Here is a 20,634-nt window from a genome sequence, read left to right on the forward strand (position 1 = left end):
AGCTTCTTGGCAGTGAGTTTTCAAGATGATGTTGGCGGCCGATCTGACTCAGTCGGCAAGCAGGAAAGACAACTCAACCCGCTAATGCTTTTATAGAAGGTGTCTGCGTCTTGTGCGTTCCGTTCCGGCGCCCCTGTTTGGCGATTCTCACTGTTCTGCCGCCAACAGACTCGACCATGTTGCTGCCGTATCACCGAGGGGTATATCTGAGGAAATAATTTTGTGACAGCTAAGGATGGTTTTTCCTGTTTTTGACTATTGTAACCGAAGTTCATTATGCTCGGCACCTGTCTTTGGATGTCTGGTGATGTCAGATTGCCATACGTGGCATGAGAGAATGCTGTTTTTTACCATGCCATCACAGCTTCTATGACAGTGAGGAAGACATTGATTGTGGTCTATATACTGACCAAAGGTAAGCGATAACCCATATCCCCAGCAAAAGCAAAGAGAAGCATTCAAACTTTCCACAGCTAAAGCAATTAAAGGTGACAGCGCAGAAGAAACGAATCGGGTATCATTGGCGCGCACTCTCGCGCTGCACATGGCTCAAAGGACCAGACCAAACCATCCCCAACTCCGCTCATAACGACACCCCCAGATTCCGCAAAGACAGACCCCAGACTCGGAAAAGAAAACTTCTCCCGGGCCAAACCCGCCGCGCCTAGACAACCTCATCGGCCTTGTCACTCTCCACGTTCGAACCCTTCTCCTGCTCCTATCGCTCCTCGGTATCGGTTCTCCGGTGCTCCTCGGCAACATTGTTCTGCTCCTCGGTATCCTTGTCCTCCTGCTCATCAGCAGCATCCTTGCTCTGCTGCTCCTCAGCATTGTCCATCTGCTGCTCGCCGGCATCCTTCTCCCCATCCTCAACTTCAACCACTTCCTTCTCGACCGGATCGACAACTTTGTCCGTGGCACGACTGGGTGCAACTGGACGAGCCGGAGCAGTCTCGGGAAGAGCAAGACCAAACACGGTGTAGCCAAACTCGTCCAAATCCTCCACGATCAAAGCGCACCAAGATTCCTGCTCGACGCTGATCTCGGCCTCGGTGCGGGCGACGTACACGAGAGGGTAATTCCACGTCTCGGAATTCTCTCCCTTCTCACGATGGGATTCGAGCTGCTTGATGGTGCCCTCGATCAACATCATCTCTTCGCGCTTGAGTTTGTTGCTGTCGTCTCCTGTGTGCGGGAATTCAGTTGGCAGCTGAAGGGGAGAGAAAGGAAATCGGAATGGCTTACCCTCCACTTTGAGTCCCTTGTCCTTGAGGTACTCATCATAGGCCTCGATAATGTCCTTGGTCTCGATGGGACGGGGCGGGGCTGTGACACCGCGGCTGATCCAGGCGTTTTCATTGTCGATGTAGATGTCAAAGATGTCGACGGTTCCCAACCGGAGCAGGGCATCGACTATCAAGGGGCTGTTGTCACTGTAGAGAACGAGGACGAAGCCCTCCTCCTTGGCGGCGCGGAGAACGCGGACTGAGTCGCTGAAATAGGCAAGCTGCTCGACGGCGTTGGCTCTGCCGTAGGCTTTCATGTAGGCCTCCTCGGAAACCTTTTGCTTGGCGCGGTACTCTTTCTTGGAGATGCCGAGGTGGGCGAGCATGTCAGGCCTGCGGGAGAGGTCTGGTTAGAGAGTCCAGAAAAGCGAGAAGATTTTTTGCGACTCACCAGGCACCGCTGTAGGAGTACGCCTCCATGATCTCGTCTTGGGTGGGCATCGGGTGGGTGGGAAAGGCCTTCTGGAAGACCTTGTGCATGGCGTGGCAGATGCCAGTGCGGTTCTCGAGAATGGCGCTGGCGTCGAACACGAGGGCTTTGGGACGGACACCCTCGTATTTGGGGATCTCGTCCACCTTGTCGAAGGAGCGCTTCATTGGGGCCCGTTCACCTGGTTGAAAGTGTTAGTTGGTAGGAAAAAGTGCTGGGGAGATGTGAGAGGTGAGAGGTGAGAGGCGTTCAGGGAGGTCAAGATGTTGTGGAAGGTGAAGGGAATTGCGAGAGGCGAAGAAATTTGTAGACGGGCAAGAGGCTCTGGAAGGTAGGATATGTAGCCCACCGGGCCACATGACTGGAGGAGTAGGGTATTGTTGAAAATGGGACGAAAGGAAGGCCCTGAGTGGGATCGGACGAAAAGACATGGTCTCTGGGCTGAGTGATGTGGGTTGAAAAGACAAGAGTCTCAAGGATGATGGGGCAAAGAGATGGACCCGAAGCACCGCCTCCTGGCCCTCATGGACTCGTCCCAGAGCCTTCCCGTGCTCCTGGAATCTTTCCATGAGAGTCTCGAGGTGCTCGAGAGCCGGCTCGGAGCCGGGCTCGAAATTGAACCTCGACGCGTTCGCTCATGGTGGTGATGGCTTGGGAACGAAGAGGGTGGAAAGGGAAGTATGAATCTGGAGGTGGGTTTTGTGGGCTAGAGGATGAATAGAAGGAAGTGCGGCTTGTGTGTGCGGTTGGGACTATGGGCGGCTTGGGTATCAAGGCAATGAGGCTGCGATGTCAACTTACCACCGTTGTCGTCGTCGGTGATCACGAACTCGCCGCTGATGTGCTGCGGCTTGGTAGGAGACATCTCGGCGTTTTGCCAGCCGACAGGGTGATTGTGGTTGGTGTTGAAGGAATAGGAGGCGGGGCTAAAGAGTTATTTCGACCGTCGACGGTGGAAATACTTATAATAGCCTGGCATCGTGGTGAGTGAAAAGGCAAGAACCTGACAATGGGTGGCCTTGGTATTCACATTTGTGGGCTCTCATTCAGTCTGGGACCACAATAACAGCATTTTGCAACTCCTTATCTTGCTCTTCATTCTGATAGCTTCTTTCAGCCTCTGCTTGAGCCATTATTCCTGTTCACTTGAGTGATTGTCTCCTATATCGCTCCTCGATCTTGAAATTGACCCTAACCCTGAGAAGGCTGGTTGGATCCCAGCAAATTCAGATCAAGTCGGGTTTCGCGGCATTTCTTGGTCCCAACACTTGACATGATCTATTTCAGCATCAGTGTCAAATTTGATCAATATTTTTGATTCATGAGCTGAATTTTCATGAAATAACCACATAGCCAAGAGAATCATTTTGTATCTTCAGGTTTCGACTTCAGGTCGGTCCTCCACTTCAGAGCTTGACTCATGTAGCTCTTTCAACTGACAAAGCCATAGGCATAGGCATCATGGGCAGCACCACCACCACCACCGCCGACATTCGCCTGTCGACAGACCTAATCTCTCATCTCCAAAAAGCCATCCCTCAAGACGGAACCCGCGACTCCCTCCTCAGCTCCGTCATCCCTTCCCTTCTGAAGAGCGTGGCCGAGATCGCCAGAGACCTCCAAAGCTCCCACCACGTCTCCGCAGCCGGCACCTCCAACATCTTTGGCGATGACCGTACGCTTTCCTTCTCATCTCCTTGCCTCAGACCAAATCATACTAATCTCAACCCCCAGAACTCAACGTTGATGTCCAAGCCGAAGCCCACATCCGCCAAGCCATCACCTGCTGTCCCACCATCGTCACCGCCTCCAGCGAAGAAGACCCGGTCGAACGCCCTGTTGTCCACACCTCCTCCTCTTCCTCCTCCTCCTCCTCCTCTTCCTCATGCCACGAAAAATACACCCTCGCCTTCGACCCCCTAGACGGCAGCTCCATCATTCCCTCCAACTGGACGGTCGGCGCCATCATCGGCCTCTGGGACGGCCCCTCAGCCCTCAACACACCCCCCTCCAAATCCCAATTCCTCTCCATCCTGGGCGTCTTCGGGCCCCGCACAACAGCCATCATCGCCATCCGGCTCCTGTCTTCCCTTCCATCAATCTGCCTAGAAGCAGGCCTTGACAACCTAACCCAAACATGGGAACTCACCCGCCCTGCTTTGTCTCTCTCGGCCCCGAACCCAAAGACCAAATACTTTTCTCCGGCCAATCTGAGGTCGGCGTCGGATATACCGCAGTATGCCGGCTTGGTGAGCCAGTATATCGCCCAGGAGTACACGCTGAGGTACTCCGGGGGCTTGGTGCCGGACATTGTCCACGGGTTGGTCAAGGGGCATGGAGTTTACTTGTCGCCGGTGAGCGGGAGGCACGGGGCCAAGTTGAGGAGGCTGTATGAGCTTTGTCCTGTCGCGCTGGTGGTCGAGTGCGCGGGGGGGGAGGCGGTGGAGTTTGAAAGGGGGGGGAGGCGGATTTTGGAGAGGGAGGTCAGGGAGACGGATGAGAGGGGGGGGGGGGTTGTTTGTGGGAGCGGGGAGGCTGTTGCGGAGGCGGTGGGTAGACTGTTTGCTTGATTTTTGGAATAGAATGACGGAGCTTGGGGTCAGAGTTGGGTGGTGTGTTTTGGACAGAAAGGATAGATTTGAAAGTATGTTTGATCGGAACGTTCGCCCCTCAGCACGCAAAATATCCAAATGTCTACCCGGTCCGAGACACCCGAAAGCAAGGGCAAAGACAGCAACTAGTGATTGGCACCGGCATTGATGCTTCTTTACCATGCCTGACTGCTGGTGGTTGCCGTTTGGCATGGTTTTCGAAGCTTGATGATGTTGCGGAGTGGTCCTGGGTGATGTTAGGCATTGGAAATATGCCTTCGCAACCCAACGAGCGAAAGAAACAGAGACGCCTTGACTAATCTCCGTCGGGATGTTGACGGGGGTCATCAGCTTTCAAGGATCGTCAAAGGATCACGATAAAGTCAGACCTTAGTGCAGAAGGAGACAGGGGTGAGAAGCTGTTTGCTATTTTGGACATTTCCTCCAGCAAACTTTATTTGCACCTCCGGAACTGTGGCTGACGGGCGGGCAACCGTTCCAGAGGCAGTGCAGCAGCTAAGCGCTAAACTTTGGCGACAACAGCCCCTGTCTTCAAAGATGAAGATGCCTTGACCACCAAACGAAGCACATTCAGACCTCAAATTACAACCAACTCAACACCAGAATAACATACAATCCGAGACCTGTCCATAAGCTGCAAATACCCACCTACACACTCTACTCTGCACACTCTACTCTGCACCAAAAGAACCGGAGACAACCTCCCCCCTGCAGCAGCCGGCGTGGTGGAGCCCCTGTCATGTCATCAAAGCCAAGCTGTGTTTCCCTTGCTTGTCGCTGCCTGCCTCAGATCTCACCATGCGCGCGTGGTGTGAATCGGCGTGAGCCACGTTTGAGATGTTGAGATTTTCCCGATCGTGGTAGTTCCCCGACGGTGTTTTTTCTCCCCCTTCCCTCGTGGGAGGTGATGGGTGTATATCACTGACCCAACCTCTTTCGAGGAACTTCTGTTCGTTCCGTCAGACATCCTCTTCTCCTCTCCAGCCATCCGGCATCACCAACCAAACACAAAGCGCAAAAATGCCCCCCAAAACCCTCCTCCTCCAAACCCTCCCCCCCATCCTTCTCAACCTCACCACCCTCATCCTCTGCTGCTTGGTAATCTTTTCCGGCTTCAACAACTCCCTCACCTCCATCCACTGGCTCAAGGTATTTATTTCCTTCCTTTCCCGTGGGAACACCCCCCTTTATATCTGCTAACGATCCCCAGACCGACAACACAGCCATCTCCCTCCCCACCCCCCTCCCCTCCTCGGCCCCCCTAAAAGACCTCTCAACCCTAACCGGAACCGACTACCTCTCCCCTTCCTCCTCCCCCCTCCCAGACCACGCAACCCTCCACCTCTTGACGGAATGCTCCCTCACCCCCGCATCAACAACCTGCTCCCCCCCCGACATCAACTTCTGGTTCCGCCCCGAACGCGACCTCAAACTCTCCGAGCCCTCCCGCACCCACAACTCCATCCTCTTCAAGGACTCCCTCCGTTCCTACACCCGCTCGGCACGCTTCATCGAGTGGTCTTTCATCGTGGGTGTGATCTGCTCTCTGTCCGCCCCGGTGGAGAGCTACTTCTCCCCTTTGCTAGCAAGTATAACATGCGGGTTTGGGATGGTGTTCCTTGGCGCAGGAACGATAACAGGCGCCGTGATTTACAAGCGACTTTCCGACGCGATCAATGATGTCTTTGGCGGGTTTGGGATCGCGGCCAAGAACGGGGGCTGGCCAGTGGCGTTGGGTTTGGTGGCGGCTGGGTTGTTGGGGGGGGCGTGCGGGGGGTATGTGATTGCTTATAGGAGGCAGAAGGGGAAGGGGTGGAAGATGGGGGGGGGTAGTGAAAGGGGTGTTGAGGGGGGAGAGGTGGATGTGCCGCTTGTGGGTGGTTACGAGAAGCAGAATAATGGTGGGCAGCGACAGCAGCAGCGACAGCAGCAGCAGCAGCAGCAGCAGCAGCAAGGGGTGGTGATGGGGGATATGGATGTGGAACGGAGGATGGAGGATGACTGGGCGGCGCCGGATGAGTATTCCGGGAGGAGGGGGGATGGGAATAACACGAAACGGAGTAGTAACGTCCCGCTTGTGTCGATGGGGGCGGGGGGGAATAACAGACAGACGAGGAATTTGAACACGGCGTATGAGCCGTACAGCCGTCAGCAGTTTTGAGGAGGTGATGATGGATGGATGAGAGAACAGTTTTCTTTTGTGTTGGGTAAGCGCCGTTGGGCTAGGTCTTGAATTTTTTTGGATAAGCAGCGACTTGTTTTATGGGAAAGGGTATCAATCTAGAGTCGGTTAGCACGGTTAGGCATTCAGAAGAAATTGACAATGTAATTTAGTTTTCAAACCAAAATTCTTTCACATCAAAAGAAAAAAATCGCGACAAAATTCAAAACAAAAAAAAAAAAAAAATTAAAAAAGCTCACCAGACCACCTCCCACCGAGGCTACCATCTCGCAAACTCCCTCCCAAGGGAGTCACCAAGATCGGGAGCCGGTGGAGAGATGGCACCAAGTTATCGTCGTCACGACGGAGCTTGGAAGTCTAGCTACGAAAACCCTGCCGTGCGGGTTGTACCACCATGGGGAGTCAAACGGGTGACCTCCTGCGCAGTTTTGGCCGAGACCAAGTTCTGGCAGGGTGGGAAAGCGCACTCTTGCACACTGACAGTTGCGCCATCCAAGCTGCGTTCTTCTGGTTCAACTGCCAGTGTAGGATCGACGGAGGATGAGGTCGGACGTGGAGTATATATACCCGTGCCTTCTCTGGAGCATCCGCGCACAACAAACACCTGTCACGCCCATCCCGCGTTGACTTCGTGTTTGTCATTCCAGACTCAACATTTCCGTTCTTGGTTGACCAGCTGCTTGCTTGCTACTTCATCCCACTTCTTCCCTCCACACTTTGATGCCCAGGCTCACAACTTGAAATCGGCATTTGTCTTCTCCCATCCATCATTCGTCTCTTCCATCGCCGCCACCTTTTCCGACAATCTGACCTTCAAGCTGCGCGCCCTCTCCGTGCACAACTCATACATCGTTGTCAAATTAAACAACAAAGTATGCGACGACCGACCAGCATCCACCATTCCCTCCAACAATGCTCGTCCCTACAGTTAAAAACATTAGCAACTCTCTCATCTCAACAAACAAAAGGAAAACACAACTCACCTCCTGCATCCTCCCCACATAAAGCAAACAAACGGCCAAATTCACCATCACCATCTCATCCCCTTCTTCCTCCTCCTCCAACTCCCTCCACTTCGCCACCGCCTCCTCATACTCCCCATCCGCCATATCACATAAGGCCAAAACCACCTTCTCCCCCCTCGTGACCCCCCTCCCCTCCCCATTCATCACACACCCCCTCGCGGCATCCACATCCCCCAACCTCAACCAAAGCAACGCCCTCATCATCTCCATCTTCCCCCCATCCCCAATCTTCAACCCCCTCAAGTGCTCCCCCGCCCCCTTCACATCCCCCATCTCCACCAACGCCCCCGCAACCCTCACCCCCAAATCCTCCAGCCTCTCCCTCCACAGCTCCCGCGAAGAGTTATCATGCTCCCCCATCGCCTCACCCAACTTCACCCTCGCCTCCCTCGCCAGCTCATAATAACTCATCACCGCCCGCCTCAAATCCCCAAACCCAATCGCCTGCAGTCGTACATTCAACACCCTCAACCCCCACGGAACAAGATGATGTGTCTTTCCCGACGTGGGATCCTCAGAGAGATAAAACGCGCTGTTCAGATCCCCCAACGCTTTCACTTCCTGCGCCGCCAAGTCGGTCGAGTTGATCAAGGTCAGGCAGGCCCACCGGGTGTACAACAGGTCAAAAATCCTGACGTGGTCCGACGGGTCCGGCTGCTGGGGGGTGCGGCCTGTTCCGGTGAGGGTTTGCACGGCTGATATGGCGGCCGCGCGGAAGTGGCCCTTTTCCAAGAGTTCGGGAAGGGGGGTTTCGGGCGGCGGTTGCTTGGTTGAGTTGCGGAAGGCGGGGGGGATGTTGAGTGGGGTGAGGGGGTGGAAGATTTCGGGGCGGAGGAGGAAGGAGAAGTCTTTTGGTCGGAGGGGGGCGGTGCTGCCTGGGGGTGGCCGGCGGGGGGTTCCTGGTGTCGGGGAAAGTGCTGGGGAACGGGGGAGGGGGGAGGTAGCGCGGGGGGTGTGAGAGGGGTGCATTCTGGGGGTTGGCTGGGGGATGAGCTGTGGGTTGGGGGATGAGGGGGTAGGTGCTGGGGTTGTGGTGGTTGTTGATGATGATGATGGTGGTGGGATGGTGGTTGATGGCTGGGAGGTTGCTGGTGGTGGGGCTAGCGGGCTGGTTGGGGGGACGGAAAGAAGGATGGGTTAGTTGTGGTGTGTTGAGATGTGAGAGAAGAGTTAGGTTACGGAGGAACTCACTCGGCGGCGTCGAGCGGACCTTTGGTGGAGGAGCGAGGGCGGGTGGCTTTGGAGTTTGGCAGGTCAGGACCGGACACAGATGTCAAGTGACGGTGGCTGGACGTACCTTTGACGGCCGACCGGGTTCGTTTGTGGCCCTTGCCGTCTTCTGGTTGTGTCTGATCCATTGTAGTGTTTGGTAAGCGCCTGGTGGTACTGAAAATGGAATGTTGGGGACGATTCGCAGTGTAAACCAGGGGACGGAACTGGAGTGAGGTTGAGAACGATGGGGCTGGTGGGGCAACTTGCCATGCCTCATGACAGCTGCGTCTGGCCGTCAGCACTGAAATCGGGCCGCCACGACAAGATAAAGGACACTGTAAGGTGAAATGCCTATCAGGTATCTTTGGAGGTTTATTAACTATCTTTCAAGGTACATCAACTATTTAGAAGGTAGAATGTCTGCTATTACTTGTTTGAAAAGGCCTGTTAGCTATATTTTGAGGCCTCTCAACTATCCTTTTTCAGATCTATTGCTATCTTCGAACGTCCATTAACTATTTTTAAAAGCCTGTCAATTAGGTTCAAGTCTCGATAACCGTGTTTTGTCCACGACGTACATGGCAACTGCCACTGCCTACATTACCCATCGACCTGCCCTCCGTCGTCCGACAGCAACATGAGCCAGAGGATTTCTGCACACATGGCTCTTTCACAACCATTCAACCTACCAGCTTAGCCAGGCATAACATTCATTCATCAAAACACATTCATTCATCAACACAACATTACAAACAACTATTAGCGCCCATCGTCATGGATCACGATCGCCATGCTCGACGAGAGTGGAATCACCGTTCGCGGGGTTACAGAATGGAGGGCCCTGTTTCCGGAATGATCGAAACTCTCGAAAGTGGAATAGGTGCCGACTAAACGCACCATGTCGAGATGAAACGGAACCTCCACTCGTCTTTCGCCATCCATTCGTCCATACATCTAGCCGACCAGCGGGGCGGGTTCGATGAGCGTTGTCGAGACCCCGGCCTCTTCGACAAAATCATGACTCCACCGCCCATGGGCGCAGGCGACTTGTTCCCCGGGTGCCTAGTATCAAAGTATGCGTACAAGGAGTGGGATGTCGACGGCAAGGACACCATCACGATGTAACTTTGTTTCGAACAGCCCAATCACTTGGGTTTGCCACCGGAGGCTATCACAGCCAATTTGGCGGTTGAGCTGTCTCCTCCCGCACCGCCCAACAGAGAGGGAGCGAAGTGGGAAAGGCATCGATACGGGCAGGTTTGGTTCCGGTTCAGCCTGAGCATGGATACCGACATCTTCAACATGGTGACCAAGAGTCTGGACTTGCCCGGGGAATTAGGAGCCATCAGGAAACTTCTCGCCACCGCCGACCTGTTGGTGCAAGCAGCAGCTGAGAATACCATACATTGCAACTATGGGAACAGACCTTGGCAGGGCCAACCCGTCGTGGCGCCCTCTGGGGCATCTAGCAATACGCCTGATGCCTCCGGCAGTAGAGCCGATGTCGTTCCCGCTGATACGGCTGCTGGCACTACAGCACTGGTGAACCTTCAAGGGGCTGGGGATTAAGAGGTGGCGAAGTTGACGGCCGAAAGGGACAAGTTCAGAAGTGATTGGGCGATGTTATCGACAGAGATACGAAACTTGAAAAACAATCTGGCCGTCGAAAAAAAAACAGCGCGGAGACGGCAGAGAAGAAGTTGGAGAAGGCAGAGAAGGGGCTGGAGAAGGTAGTCGAGAAGGGAGATAGGTTGAAGTCAAACTCCGAAAGGCAGGCCAAGCAAATCACAGCCCTGAATTATGCTCAAGTAAAACTCAGGAATGAGAACGCAAAACTCAAGGAGGAGCGGGCAGAGGCGCAAAATACAAAAAAAAAGTTGGAAAGAGAAGCCAAAGACCACAGAGGGAAGAACGCTGTCTTGGAGGAAGATCAGAAGGCCGAAGAGGACAGGCAGCAGGAGGCTCGTGAGGAGGAGGACATGAGGCAGAAGATGCTTGATGCCAGAGAACAGAGCTTTTGTGAATGGGAAAGGTTGCTCGAGCAGAGGGAAAGGTGACTGGCCGAGAGGAACACCATGAACCCAGGATCGCATACCCAGATGTCTTCCGAACATGTCCAGCAACAGCCTCAACCTTACCCTGTGGGCCCGAACAGTCATCAGTTCTACGCAGCTCTCGAGACATTGCGGTATTGTTTTCACCAAAACATGAATGCTGTGTCCTGGCAAGAGTAGCAGCTTCGGCAGAGCCACCAGGAGCTTGAGCAGAGAACTCAAGAAATGCAGCGCACTTGGGATGCCCAATTCAAAGATCGGACGGCCCTGGAAGTCGAACTCGAGAAGAGGGAGAAAGGGCTGCAGAAAAAAGAGCTAGACCTGGAAAAGGCTGCCCGGGACCTTGCAGCCAAGGCCGAGGGCGCGCCTCAGCCGCAGCAGCAGGCCCTTCAGAATGGGACTTCTCAAGAAGACAACAACACCATTCTGGAGGAGCCTTTCCGTCCGATTCCGGCATCTGATAATGCGGCAAGTGAAAGAAGGCAAAGTATTTGAGAAGGGTGACTGTTGTTTTGGGTGGGGGTGCTTGTGTCGATGATCTGTGGAGCAAGGATGGAAGGATTGGGTGGGTCATGGGGTAGCGATTGGAGATAGCGGATAATGAAGAATCGTTTGTTTGTTTGTTTATATGAGGTGTTGTGCGATGTGAACAGAGCGAGGGGGTGTTTATTTTGTCTAGTTATTACGTCTATCCAAACGACTTCGAGGATGGCCCCCCAAAAACAATAGTATCTATCATCAACGGGAAGAGAAGATTTCCAAAAGCAGAACACAGCCCAAAACCAGACGCCAGAATACCAAACACCAAACACCAAACACCAAACACCAAACACCAACGGCACCTCCGAAAATATCTATCAGTTCCTTATGAAAGCACCGCCTTTTCCTCTTGTTCAGATCGAGATGAGCGTCGTCTAAAAGCTGCTGCAGTGAGCCCGCGTGGTGTCAGCCTGGAAGCAAGCCCCGTCTCCTTTGCACTGGGAGGAGAACTCCCAGACGTTGGCCACGTTGCAGACATAGATGGCGCCGTCGGGGGGCGGGGCGCCGAACTGGTTCCCGCAGGCGAGGTTGCCGGGTGTTGTGCACGAGGCTGCCAAGCTCAGGCGGACAAGAATCGCAAGGAGGAGAGCCGTAAAGGGGTTTGAGAGCATTTTGAATATTGGGAAAGTTGATGACTAGATTGAAGCTGGTGAATGGGGCAGTGGTTGTGTTTGCTGGGTATGCGGTTGGTGTTTTTTTTTTAAAAAAAAAAAGAAAAGAAAAGGGGGGGAGGGATGGTGTTGATGGATGGCAACCGAGGGGGGCGGGGAGGCTGATATATAGGGACATGCGAAGATTTGTTGTAGCTATTTATACGGTATCATCTTGTTTAGGTAGATATTGGCTGTTTCTATATGGAGAGACCACCGGTGAGACCAAGACGGACCGGTGTTAGGCCAAGCTCAATTACAATTCGGAAGTTTTGCGTCACAAATGCATCTCCGATGGTGTGTTCCACACTCTTGAGGAGCAGTAAAGTGTGCGGCATTCAACAGACGTTAGGAGGAAGCTGGAGGAAGGTCCGGTGTTACAAGACGGCACGGTCCATCAAAAATCGCCAAGATATATCTAAGCGGGCATAGAACCGATGAAAACCCGGCTGTTGTGCCTTGGGAGGCAAAGTCAACGCCGCAAGGCCCATTATCAAGCCGGAAGCATCTTTCAACCACCCCAAAAACACAGCTCGCAGGTCATGACATCTATTTAAGGAGTGTAAAGCTTTCAAGTGGGTATATAAGCGAACGTAAAAAGCAGAGAGAGAGATGTTAAAAAGGACTGTCGTGGGCCCGTTCCTGTGCCCCCAAAAATGTCAAAGCCGTGCCGTGATTCCGTAAAAAAAAACTAAATAAATAAAAAAAATAAAAAGAGTCTATATATGCGCAACCAAAAATATCCAACCCTCCGCCGCGCTGCCCGAAAACAAAGAAGTAAACCAATCGACCAAAAACTCCAACAGTGGCGGGTCAAGTTAATCTCGAGTGATGGTCCACTTTGTCGAGACGTGGATGGCCGAGGTTTCGGTTGGGGAGCCGACTTCCGGGTCAGGGCGTGCTGCTGTTGACGTTGTCAGCTTGCGTTCAGAGCAGCCGTCGTTGTTGCTGTCCGAGTCGCGGTCTTTGTCGTCCTCCTAATGGAAAATCAGTCAGCATCATTGTTGGGCTGGAGTCGATGGAAGATACAACATACCAACTCGATCCAAGCATTGTAGTTGCCCTTGACTGATGGTAATGGCGTGGCCTTGCCGCTTCGTGCGCCTTGGCCTGTGCTGGGGTCGGCATAGCCAGAGTTGCCGGCGGACGACTTGTACTTCTTTCTCCACCGAGTGTAAAAGGGCCGGAGCATCGGAATGTTGATGCAGATGCCAGCAAGCATGAGTTCGATGCTGCAGAGCATAAAAGTGGTGAAGGAGGTGCCGGTGAAGTTGCCAACCATGTCGATGACAAAGATTTCACCAAAGCGGACGAGGCCGATTACGACGCAACTGGACATGCAGTGTTAGGCTGGGACAAACATTGGGCGAGGGAGGGAACGTTGCATACGCGAGTCCGATGGCAAAGCACGAAGCAACGGCAACCTTTTCTGTCGTCCTCATTTGCAGTGACCAAACCGTCCGCATGGGTAGGACGATGATCATGAGGTCAGTCAAGATGTTGGTCATGATGACACACTTCAGCACCAAGATTTGGTCCATGCATTTGCCGATACGCATCAGTGTCCATTGTTGCTCAATGGGGTCGCAGAGGAAGGTCAAGACAAAGGTGAAGATGATGGCCCAGGCTATGCAAATGCCCGAGACGATCCAGATCCAGACTTTGAGATGTACGGAAAAGGCTCGAAGGTAAAACCACAGCTGGCTCATCTTGAGGGCAAACAAGGCCCAGACGTAAACGATGGTGAAAATGAAGGTAATCTTCATCATGAACTCCAGGTTGTTCATGACTGTGATTTGTCAGTACAGCCGTCCATCGCTGGCGGTCTTCCATATGGACTCACGTGTGGGAAATAGCGGGGAGTCTGGGATCATGTCGTGCCCTACACCAGAGGAAAAGACTGCAGCATTGAACCCGATGGTGGTTCCAGTAAGGCACTGTTCAATTTGTGCATGGTTAGAACCCGTCGGCCACGGCAGCATCCCCCCAAGAAGCACTCACAAAGGCAGCGACAGCCAGAACATCATCGAGTCCGAGCCCGATTCCCTTGTGTCGAGCAACCACCCTGCCGGCAACCACAAACCCAAAGACGACCCATAAAAAAGATATCGCAATTATGGCGTCCCGGGCCCGGTCGACCATGGGGATGTTTATCCTTTCGCCCATCGTTCCTGTGTCTGTCGTCGCCCTTCCTCTGAAGCCTCCTGTCAAAGAACCGCCTGTGATATCCAACAATCGCAATGGGGTATGGTAGGGACCGTCCGTGTCGTGCCGTAAAACAAACAAAGGAGCGTAACGAAGAGTTGATCTGAAGAGCAACCGTCTGTGCTTGGGCACGAGCTGTGGGATCAAAAAGTATTTTAAACGAGCGACACGAATGGCAAGGAGCAAGGAAAGTTTTCAAGTGCTCATCTGTGAGCCAGTGATCAGCATCTTCCCCAGAGAGACCTTATGGGTTCTTCTTCTCAAACACAACCCTTGTCGCGATTTGCGGCTTCGCGTGGGAGGCGAAGGAAGAAGGCGTCAACGTTTTTTTTCTTCTTGCGGTCATTCTGGAAGAGGCCCTGACTGATACGGTGTTGCAGTGCATTTCCCTCCCAGCAGCCCCCCATCATCTCCGCCGACAGGGACCTGTAATGAAGCTGGTCAAACCAAGGAGGCCGGAACGGCACCCGGACTAGCTTCCGGAGACACGACAGTGCTTTTTGTTCTGGGCCCCTTCCTGCCGGTCGGTCACGGAAAGCAGGTAGGTAGCATATGGCCAAGCTGACGAGACAAAAGCTGATGTTGATGCCCCCGGGGCTCCCGGCACAGTTCCGCGTGGAAAAGACCGGCGCTGGAGCGGTCGGTCTTGGTATTCTCTTGGCGGTGAGAAGAGCGGGCACTTGGAGCTTGATAGGTGGCTCTTTGTGGGCTGCTGATGGAGCTCGTTTCATGCACTCCCCTGCTTCTTGGTGGCATTTCCGGTTTTCGCTCAAAATGTCGTGGGCAAATTCCCTGACCAAAAATGCAAACTGTGGTTCGGCAGATGGAGCTGGGAACATGGCGGTAACACCAGAAAACGGCTGGCTTGGCGGTCGTCGAAGAATGTCCCGACCGACTGGAACCGACACAATCCTTCAAGATCTTTGGCAGCGGCCGAACGCCACATGTCTCTCCTCTGCCGCATGCCCCATCACCAACAACCCAGCAGGGAGGGTTGAACCGTGTGAAGAGTGAACACAAGTTCTTTTCCCACTGGGAACTTGGACAAAACAGCGGGGAGAGAAGGCCGGTTGAGAAAGCGGATTGGCCAGTTGCTCCACTCGGCAACACGGCCACTAAGTGCCGCTGCGACCCGCTGCACTAGTGCTGCTTGGCGCATCCTTCGCCTCTCGGCGGCTCCCCAAATATTACAAGGTTCACCTTTTGATTTTCATCAGCGGTCGAAGCTGCACCTCTCGACCGATACGGCAACGGCCACTTTTTCTCATATCAATCATCTCGCGCTCTTCGCTGCCGTTTTGCCATCCTGGTCCCGCTGATCCGGACAGGACAACTGATCGTCAGGGTCCAGACATCTGAGACACTCTCCAAGTTGCCAAACCTGAAAGACGCCGAAAGTTCAACCGCCACCAAAAGCATCGTGAGTCCCACCTCACGATACAACATTTTAACCAAGTTGCCCCTCACCTCGCTTCGGCTTTGCAGCAGCACGCATTCAGGGGCACGACGTGCCAGGCTCACCTCACCTCCCCTTCACCCCCATTTCCTCGGAACTCCCGTCACCCCAGCCAGAACCCATGCTGACAGCCCACACCCTTCAGCCTCGTCCAATCTTGTCATCGAAAACCATCTTTCCGTCGCCATTGCTCTCGCCAGCAACACCATCATGGTTGTCCTGGTGTTTCTGCCGGCCACGATGGCGGAATATGCTATTCACGTGGAGGCGGCCTTTACGTGACAAGCCATGTCACAGAACAACTATTGAACCCCAGTGCCAGCGAGGTGGTCGTGATCGACAGCCCAGGCAGAACCGGAGGAGACTCCTGCCCGGTTTTCTCGGAGTCTCTTTCCCGCATCCGGTTTAACCAAGTGGGCCACCACTTTGCTAAATATGCTGGATGCCAGTTAACAGCACATAACTCACCACTCTCACCTCCACGTCGCCGTCAGTCTCCAAGATGGCGGGTCTCGTGTGCTTCTTTCGGTCTAGCAACTGATGAGAAAGCGGAGTCGCGGTGAGGGATGTAAGACCTAGTGTGGTGATAGGGAGTAACTATCGGTTTTCAAAGTGGCATGCATAGAGCCCTGACGAGGAGATCCCTCCCCTTTCCAGCTCCCCGGGACGCCTTCCTCTCTTCTTATTTCTCCTGGGTTCTTCTTTGATTCTCCAAACTGCCGTGCCCCAGCTCGGCAGATGGATGACGGGATTCCTACGACATCAACCATGGAGTCGAAACATATGTCGGGCATTTTGAGTGCTGACAGCCTCAAGTCGGCCATCACCCTCACCTCCGTTTTGTCAGTGGTTGGCGTTTGGCTCGGCTACCGCATCCTTGTTTGCCTGTACAACATCTCGCCCTTCCATCCTCTCTCCCGCTTCCCCGGGCCCAAGATCGCAGCTGCCAGTTACGCGTACGAAGCCTACCATGACTGGATTCGCGGGGGAAGATACGGCCCCAAGATTCAGGAGATGCATAAGCGTTATGGTAAGTCGAATAAACAAGCCTCCCAACAAGAAACAACACTCGCTTACCAGAGCACCTTACATCCAGGCCCAATCGTGAGAATCAACCCGGATGAGCTTCACTGTTCCGACCCCTACTTCACCGATGAGATCTATGCCGGTCCTGGACGCATCAGAGACAAATGGCAGCATCAGCTCAACACGGGTGGCGCCGGCCCTGTTTCAGTGACGGGCTTCTCGACTGTTCCCCACGAGCTTCACCGTTCGCGCAAGGGTGCCCTGTCCAAGTTCTTTTCCCGCCAGCAGATGTTCAAGCTCGAGGGGGAGGTGCTCGACTTCTGCCACTTGACGATTGACAAGATGCTCCGCTGGTCTGGGAAGGAGGCTTTTGACATCAAGGAGGCCTTCAACTGCTTTACCGCCGATGTCATTTCCCAGTATGCTTTTGGCGAATCCATGGGCTTCATCGCTCAAGAAGAATGGGAGCCCAATCTTGCGACATGGACCGGCTCCTTCATGAAGAGTGCTTATCTCATGAGGCACAACGCCCTGGTCCGCAAGATGACGAACGTGATGCCCCTCGTGGCTGACTATTTGGGCGAGGATATCAAGAATGTGATGCACCAGATGGGCACTGTCATCCCTGGCTACATCAAGGCGTCTCTGGATGACCCCAACGGCGGCCGTGTGTTTGCTGAGCTTGTCAAGTCCAAGGCTCTCCCTGCGGAGGAGATGACTATGTATCGTCTCTCTGGTGAGGGGTTCAACTTTTTGCTTGCCGGTACCGAGACCACCGCTGTAAGTTCATGTCCCCCTGGCTTCTACCTGCCCTGTCCGCTAACATGGTTCAAGGCCACCCTGTCCGTCATCACTTTTTGGCTTCTCCAACAACCCGAAACCTACAGAAAACTGATGCATGACCTCCAAGGTCTGACACCGACCAACATCAAGTGGGCGGAGCTCGAACAGCGCCCGTACCTCTGGGCCATTGTCCACGAATCCCTCCGCATGATGCCCGGTGTCTCGCACAGATCGGCCAGAATCGCCCGTACCGAGGACCTGGTGTACCGCACCCGGGATGGCAAGACTGAATGGGTCATCCCCAGAGGCACTCCCATCGGCATGACCAGCATGATCAACCACTTCAACGAGGAGCTCTTCCCCAACCCACACTCCTTCTCCCCGGAGCGTTGGTTGATTGACGGAAAGCCAAACTACAAGCTGCAGAAGTTCTTGATTGCCTTTGGCAAGGGCAGCCGGTCGTGCATTGGTGAGAGCTTGGCCTACTGCGAGGTGTATCTCATGACTGCCCTGATCGCCATGCGCATCATTCCAAGGGCCAAGCTCGTCAACACCACATATGAGGACAACCTCAAGTACGATCATGATTGCATTGTGCCTCATTCCAGAAACGGTCCTGTCACCGTTCATGTGCGGATCCAGTAAGGGTTGGACACGTGAGGAGACAGAAGAAGAGGTAGAGAGAGGCAAGCGTACACGATGTGTTGTCAAGGGGGGCGCGCCCATGCACTGGTCCCATGGCGAGGGAGCATATATCGGCCAAATATATCAGCCAAATACACGGGCACTGACAGGTAAACAGCATAGCACTATCTATAATAATTTACTAATCATCCCAAAGTCAAGTCGGAATACATCGGCAAGCAGCAGAGAGGTGACAGCCGAGCTGCCCCAGTGGTCCGCGCCTGACTCGGAGTTGCCTCGGGACATGTCTGCACGTGCGATGCAATGCCAAACCTTATACGTCTCTGCACGGTCATGGCGGCCTAGGCTCTGTTTGATCTTTCCGCTTCCCCTCTTCGTCCTCTTGTTGATTCCAGCCATCTCATTGCCACGCTCGCCAGAGCCAAGCCGGCCATCGTGTTTTCCCGGCAAACGTCCATCTGAATCAACAATCTATTTTCCATTTGACGCAGATAATGCTAGAAAGCAATAGGCGGCATTCGAATACAATCGTCACCACCATCAGACTGGACTTCGGCGACGCCACACTCCCCCCCCTCCCCTCTTCCCCCGATGGCCGTCTTAGGTATCACGGGGCTAGCATTTAAAGGGGGTCCCGAGAAACTTGCTGCACATTGTGAAATGTCACGAAAGAAAATCCCACCTGTAAACAACACAACAACTTTTTATCTTTGTTCGATAATGGCAGTATCGTGCCCACAATGGGAACACTTGTTCCTCCCTGGTACAAACCAGATCCACCCAGCGAGCACTCGCTGGACCTCGCCAGCTTCCTCTGGGGAGCCTCAACAGCCATCGCATGCTTCAGCTTTAGCAAGGCTGTCCGCCAGACCAGGCGGTCATGGCTTCATACCCACAAGGTCAACGCCTACATTGTCATGGTGTGGCTGGAGTGGACTGCCTGCGTGATCATGTCGGTCGTCAGCTGGTTGTTCCTCATTGGGATCATCCCGGTGAGCTTTTGGATCTTCTTTGGTCTTCGTAAGTGGCCTTGCTTCCCGTCAACCACAAAAAGTTTTCTGGCTGATGGAATATTTGCAGTCGTTCTCTGGGTAGTTCAGGTACGTCCTCCCCTTGACGTATTCCTCCTATGAGCCGCCATCTTCTTTCCCCGTCACCACCCACCCCCCAGCATCATCATCCTCACTAACACCCAACCCCCGCCTCACAGATCCAATGCCTTTCCCAAATCCTCTGCAACCGCCTCTCCCTCCTCTTCTTCTACCCCGACCACGCCCGGCGCCTCAAACTTGGCGTTGGCCTCGCCGTCGGCGTGATCAACATCAGCGTCTTTTGCATCTGGCTCCCCGCCCGCCTCCAGATCAGCGAGACGTTCATCAACCTCAACAACATCTGGGACAGGGTTGAAAAGGCCCTCTTCCTGATCATCGACTGCTGCCTCAACATCTACTTCATGTACATGGTCCGCACAAAGCTGATCGCCAACGGACTGAAGAAGTACGAGTTGGTGTACAAGTTCAACCTGTCCATGATGGTCGTGTCGCTGTTGCTGGATGTGGGTATCATTGCTCTGATGTCTTGGGAGGATGATGCTGTGTACGCCCCCCCCCCCCCTCTTTATTTCTCCCAACATCCACAAGGCTAACCTTTTTTCGTCCCCAACAGATACATGCAAGCACACCCCCTCGTCTACCTCGCTAAACTCTGCGTTGAAATGAACCTAGCCGAGCTACTAGGTAAAGTCATCCAGAAGTCCCGCGAGCGTCGCAACACCCCGTTTCTCCGAACCCACATCGGTAGTATCACCTCGCCGTTGACACGAACGACAACAGCAGCCACTGCTACCACGACCAATACGATGCCCACGTCAATACTACCCGACGGGAACATCTTTGGGGGGTGCCCGCACTCTCGGCATCTTCCAGGTTGCAACTGCGATAACAACAACAACAACAACAACGATGAGAAATTGTTTCACCGATTTTGGAACCTCAGTATGACTGGGTCTGCTGGGCATAGGGAAGGGAGTTATACCGGGGCGGAGTTGTATAATTATTTTACACATGGGGGACCTGGGGATAGGAGGAGGGCGACGGGGGATATTTTGGATGATGCGGCGGGTTTGTGGAGCAGTGGGGAGGATACTCCGGTGGTGAGCCCCCGGGTGGAGAGGGATATTGAGGCGGAGGGGGGGTTGGGGGGTTTGGGGAGAAATAATCAGCAGAGAGATGATAGGGGTAATGAGACTAACAGAGCTCGAGGCGGGAAGAGGGGTGTCGAGAGGCCCACCGGGTCCAGGAAACCTAGCGCTGGGTCGAGCACGCTTGTCCAGCAGGAGAGTGGCAGTGGGAGTGGTAGTCGTGGGAGTAGTATCAGGAAGGAGGGGAGGGATAAGAGGGAGGGGGAGGACCCATGGGAGGAGTAGGCATGATAGGTAGCAGTGGGGGGCCCGGGAGGGGGGGTTGTCATAGTGTTCCATATCATGATACCAGACACCAGATTTGCTTTTGAAAGACGTCAATATAAGT

At 53.9% G+C, this 20,634-nt stretch overlaps 10 protein-coding genes across 10 annotated transcripts; 7 read left to right on the top strand and 3 right to left on the bottom strand.

The window, feature by feature from the left end:
* Positions 1 to 96: 96 nt before the first annotated feature.
* On the top strand, positions 97 to 4,286 carry QC761_606910 (uncharacterized protein; the record flags this gene model as incomplete). Its single annotated transcript, XM_062881132.1, is given in 7 exon segments — positions 97 to 112; positions 169 to 415; positions 489 to 2,699; positions 2,824 to 3,108; positions 3,167 to 3,391; positions 3,451 to 3,565; positions 3,581 to 4,286. 3 exon segments carry the CDS (start codon positions 3,178 to 3,180, stop codon positions 4,284 to 4,286), a joined length of 1,035 nt encoding a protein of 344 aa, XP_062729790.1. The 5' UTR covers positions 97 to 112; positions 169 to 415; positions 489 to 2,699; positions 2,824 to 3,108; positions 3,167 to 3,177.
* Positions 719 to 2,581, bottom strand: QC761_606905 (uncharacterized protein; the record flags this gene model as incomplete). Its single annotated transcript, XM_062881131.1, has 4 exons — positions 719 to 1,185; positions 1,246 to 1,619; positions 1,678 to 1,897; positions 2,518 to 2,581. The coding sequence occupies 4 exons, from the start codon at positions 2,579 to 2,581 to the stop codon at positions 719 to 721; spliced, it is 1,125 nt and encodes a 374-aa protein (XP_062729791.1).
* A 1,062-nt stretch (positions 4,287 to 5,348) lies between the features above and the next one.
* QC761_606915 (uncharacterized protein) lies at positions 5,349 to 6,489 on the top strand (the record flags this gene model as incomplete). The annotated part of the gene is given in 3 exon segments (XM_062881133.1): positions 5,349 to 5,477; positions 5,539 to 6,246; positions 6,262 to 6,489. 3 exon segments carry the CDS (start codon positions 5,349 to 5,351, stop codon positions 6,487 to 6,489), a joined length of 1,065 nt encoding a protein of 354 aa, XP_062729792.1.
* Positions 6,490 to 7,240: 751 nt separating this feature from the next.
* Positions 7,241 to 8,987, bottom strand: QC761_606920 (uncharacterized protein; the record flags this gene model as incomplete). Its single annotated transcript, XM_062881134.1, has 4 exons — positions 8,833 to 8,987; positions 8,727 to 8,772; positions 7,494 to 8,643; positions 7,241 to 7,432 (listed from the first exon to the last, which is right to left on the bottom strand). Exons 1-4 carry the CDS (start codon positions 8,891 to 8,893, stop codon positions 7,241 to 7,243), a joined length of 1,449 nt encoding a protein of 482 aa, XP_062729793.1. The 5' UTR covers positions 8,894 to 8,987.
* Positions 8,988 to 9,764: 777 nt separating this feature from the next.
* QC761_0095860 (uncharacterized protein) lies at positions 9,765 to 10,804 on the top strand (the record flags this gene model as incomplete). The annotated part of the gene is made up of 3 exons (XM_062873023.1): positions 9,765 to 9,868; positions 9,968 to 10,289; positions 10,433 to 10,804. The coding sequence occupies 3 exons, from the start codon at positions 9,765 to 9,767 to the stop codon at positions 10,802 to 10,804; spliced, it is 798 nt and encodes a 265-aa protein (XP_062729794.1).
* Positions 10,805 to 10,822: 18 nt separating this feature from the next.
* On the top strand, positions 10,823 to 11,296 carry QC761_0095870 (uncharacterized protein; the record flags this gene model as incomplete). The annotated part of the gene is made up of 2 exons (XM_062873024.1): positions 10,823 to 10,888; positions 10,985 to 11,296. The coding sequence occupies 2 exons, from the start codon at positions 10,823 to 10,825 to the stop codon at positions 11,294 to 11,296; spliced, it is 378 nt and encodes a 125-aa protein (XP_062729795.1).
* A 1,302-nt stretch (positions 11,297 to 12,598) lies between these two features.
* Positions 12,599 to 15,192, bottom strand: QC761_606935 (uncharacterized protein). Its single transcript, XM_062881135.1, has 6 exons — positions 13,993 to 15,192; positions 13,835 to 13,928; positions 13,381 to 13,780; positions 13,028 to 13,322; positions 12,705 to 12,968; positions 12,599 to 12,682 (listed from the first exon to the last, which is right to left on the bottom strand). The coding sequence occupies exons 1-5, from the start codon at positions 14,155 to 14,157 to the stop codon at positions 12,810 to 12,812; spliced, it is 1,113 nt and encodes a 370-aa protein (XP_062729796.1). The 5' UTR covers positions 14,158 to 15,192; the 3' UTR covers positions 12,599 to 12,682; positions 12,705 to 12,809.
* Positions 15,034 to 15,934, top strand: QC761_0095890 (uncharacterized protein; the record flags this gene model as incomplete). Its single annotated transcript, XM_062873025.1, has 3 exons — positions 15,034 to 15,197; positions 15,585 to 15,616; positions 15,798 to 15,934. The coding sequence occupies 3 exons, from the start codon at positions 15,034 to 15,036 to the stop codon at positions 15,932 to 15,934; spliced, it is 333 nt and encodes a 110-aa protein (XP_062729797.1).
* A 456-nt stretch (positions 15,935 to 16,390) lies between these two features.
* On the top strand, positions 16,391 to 18,106 carry QC761_606940 (uncharacterized protein; the record flags this gene model as incomplete). Its single annotated transcript, XM_062881136.1, has 3 exons — positions 16,391 to 16,682; positions 16,749 to 17,458; positions 17,513 to 18,106. 3 exons carry the CDS (start codon positions 16,391 to 16,393, stop codon positions 18,104 to 18,106), a joined length of 1,596 nt encoding a protein of 531 aa, XP_062729798.1.
* A 740-nt stretch (positions 18,107 to 18,846) lies between these two features.
* On the top strand, positions 18,847 to 20,531 carry QC761_606950 (uncharacterized protein; the record flags this gene model as incomplete). Its single annotated transcript, XM_062881137.1, has 4 exons — positions 18,847 to 19,126; positions 19,187 to 19,206; positions 19,317 to 19,702; positions 19,772 to 20,531. 4 exons carry the CDS (start codon positions 18,847 to 18,849, stop codon positions 20,529 to 20,531), a joined length of 1,446 nt encoding a protein of 481 aa, XP_062729799.1.
* Between the last annotated feature and the right edge of the window lie 103 nt (positions 20,532 to 20,634).

This window comes from Podospora bellae-mahoneyi, chromosome 6, assembly GCF_035222275.1.
Source record: "Podospora bellae-mahoneyi strain CBS 112042 chromosome 6, whole genome shotgun sequence".
NCBI lineage: Eukaryota > Fungi > Ascomycota > Sordariomycetes > Sordariales > Podosporaceae > Podospora > Podospora bellae-mahoneyi.

Coding starts and splice junctions, on each gene's coding strand:
- QC761_606935 (XM_062881135.1), bottom strand. CDS start 14,157: ATGGGCGAAAGGATAAACATCCCCATGGTCGACCGGGCCCGGGACGCC. Junction 13,929..13,992: donor TTCTGGCTGTCGCTGCCTTT/GTGAGTGCTTCT, acceptor CAAATTGAACAG/TGCCTTACTGGAACCACCAT. Junction 12,969..13,027: donor ACAATGCTTGGATCGAGTTG/GTATGTTGTATC, acceptor ATTTTCCATTAG/GAGGACGACAAAGACCGCGA.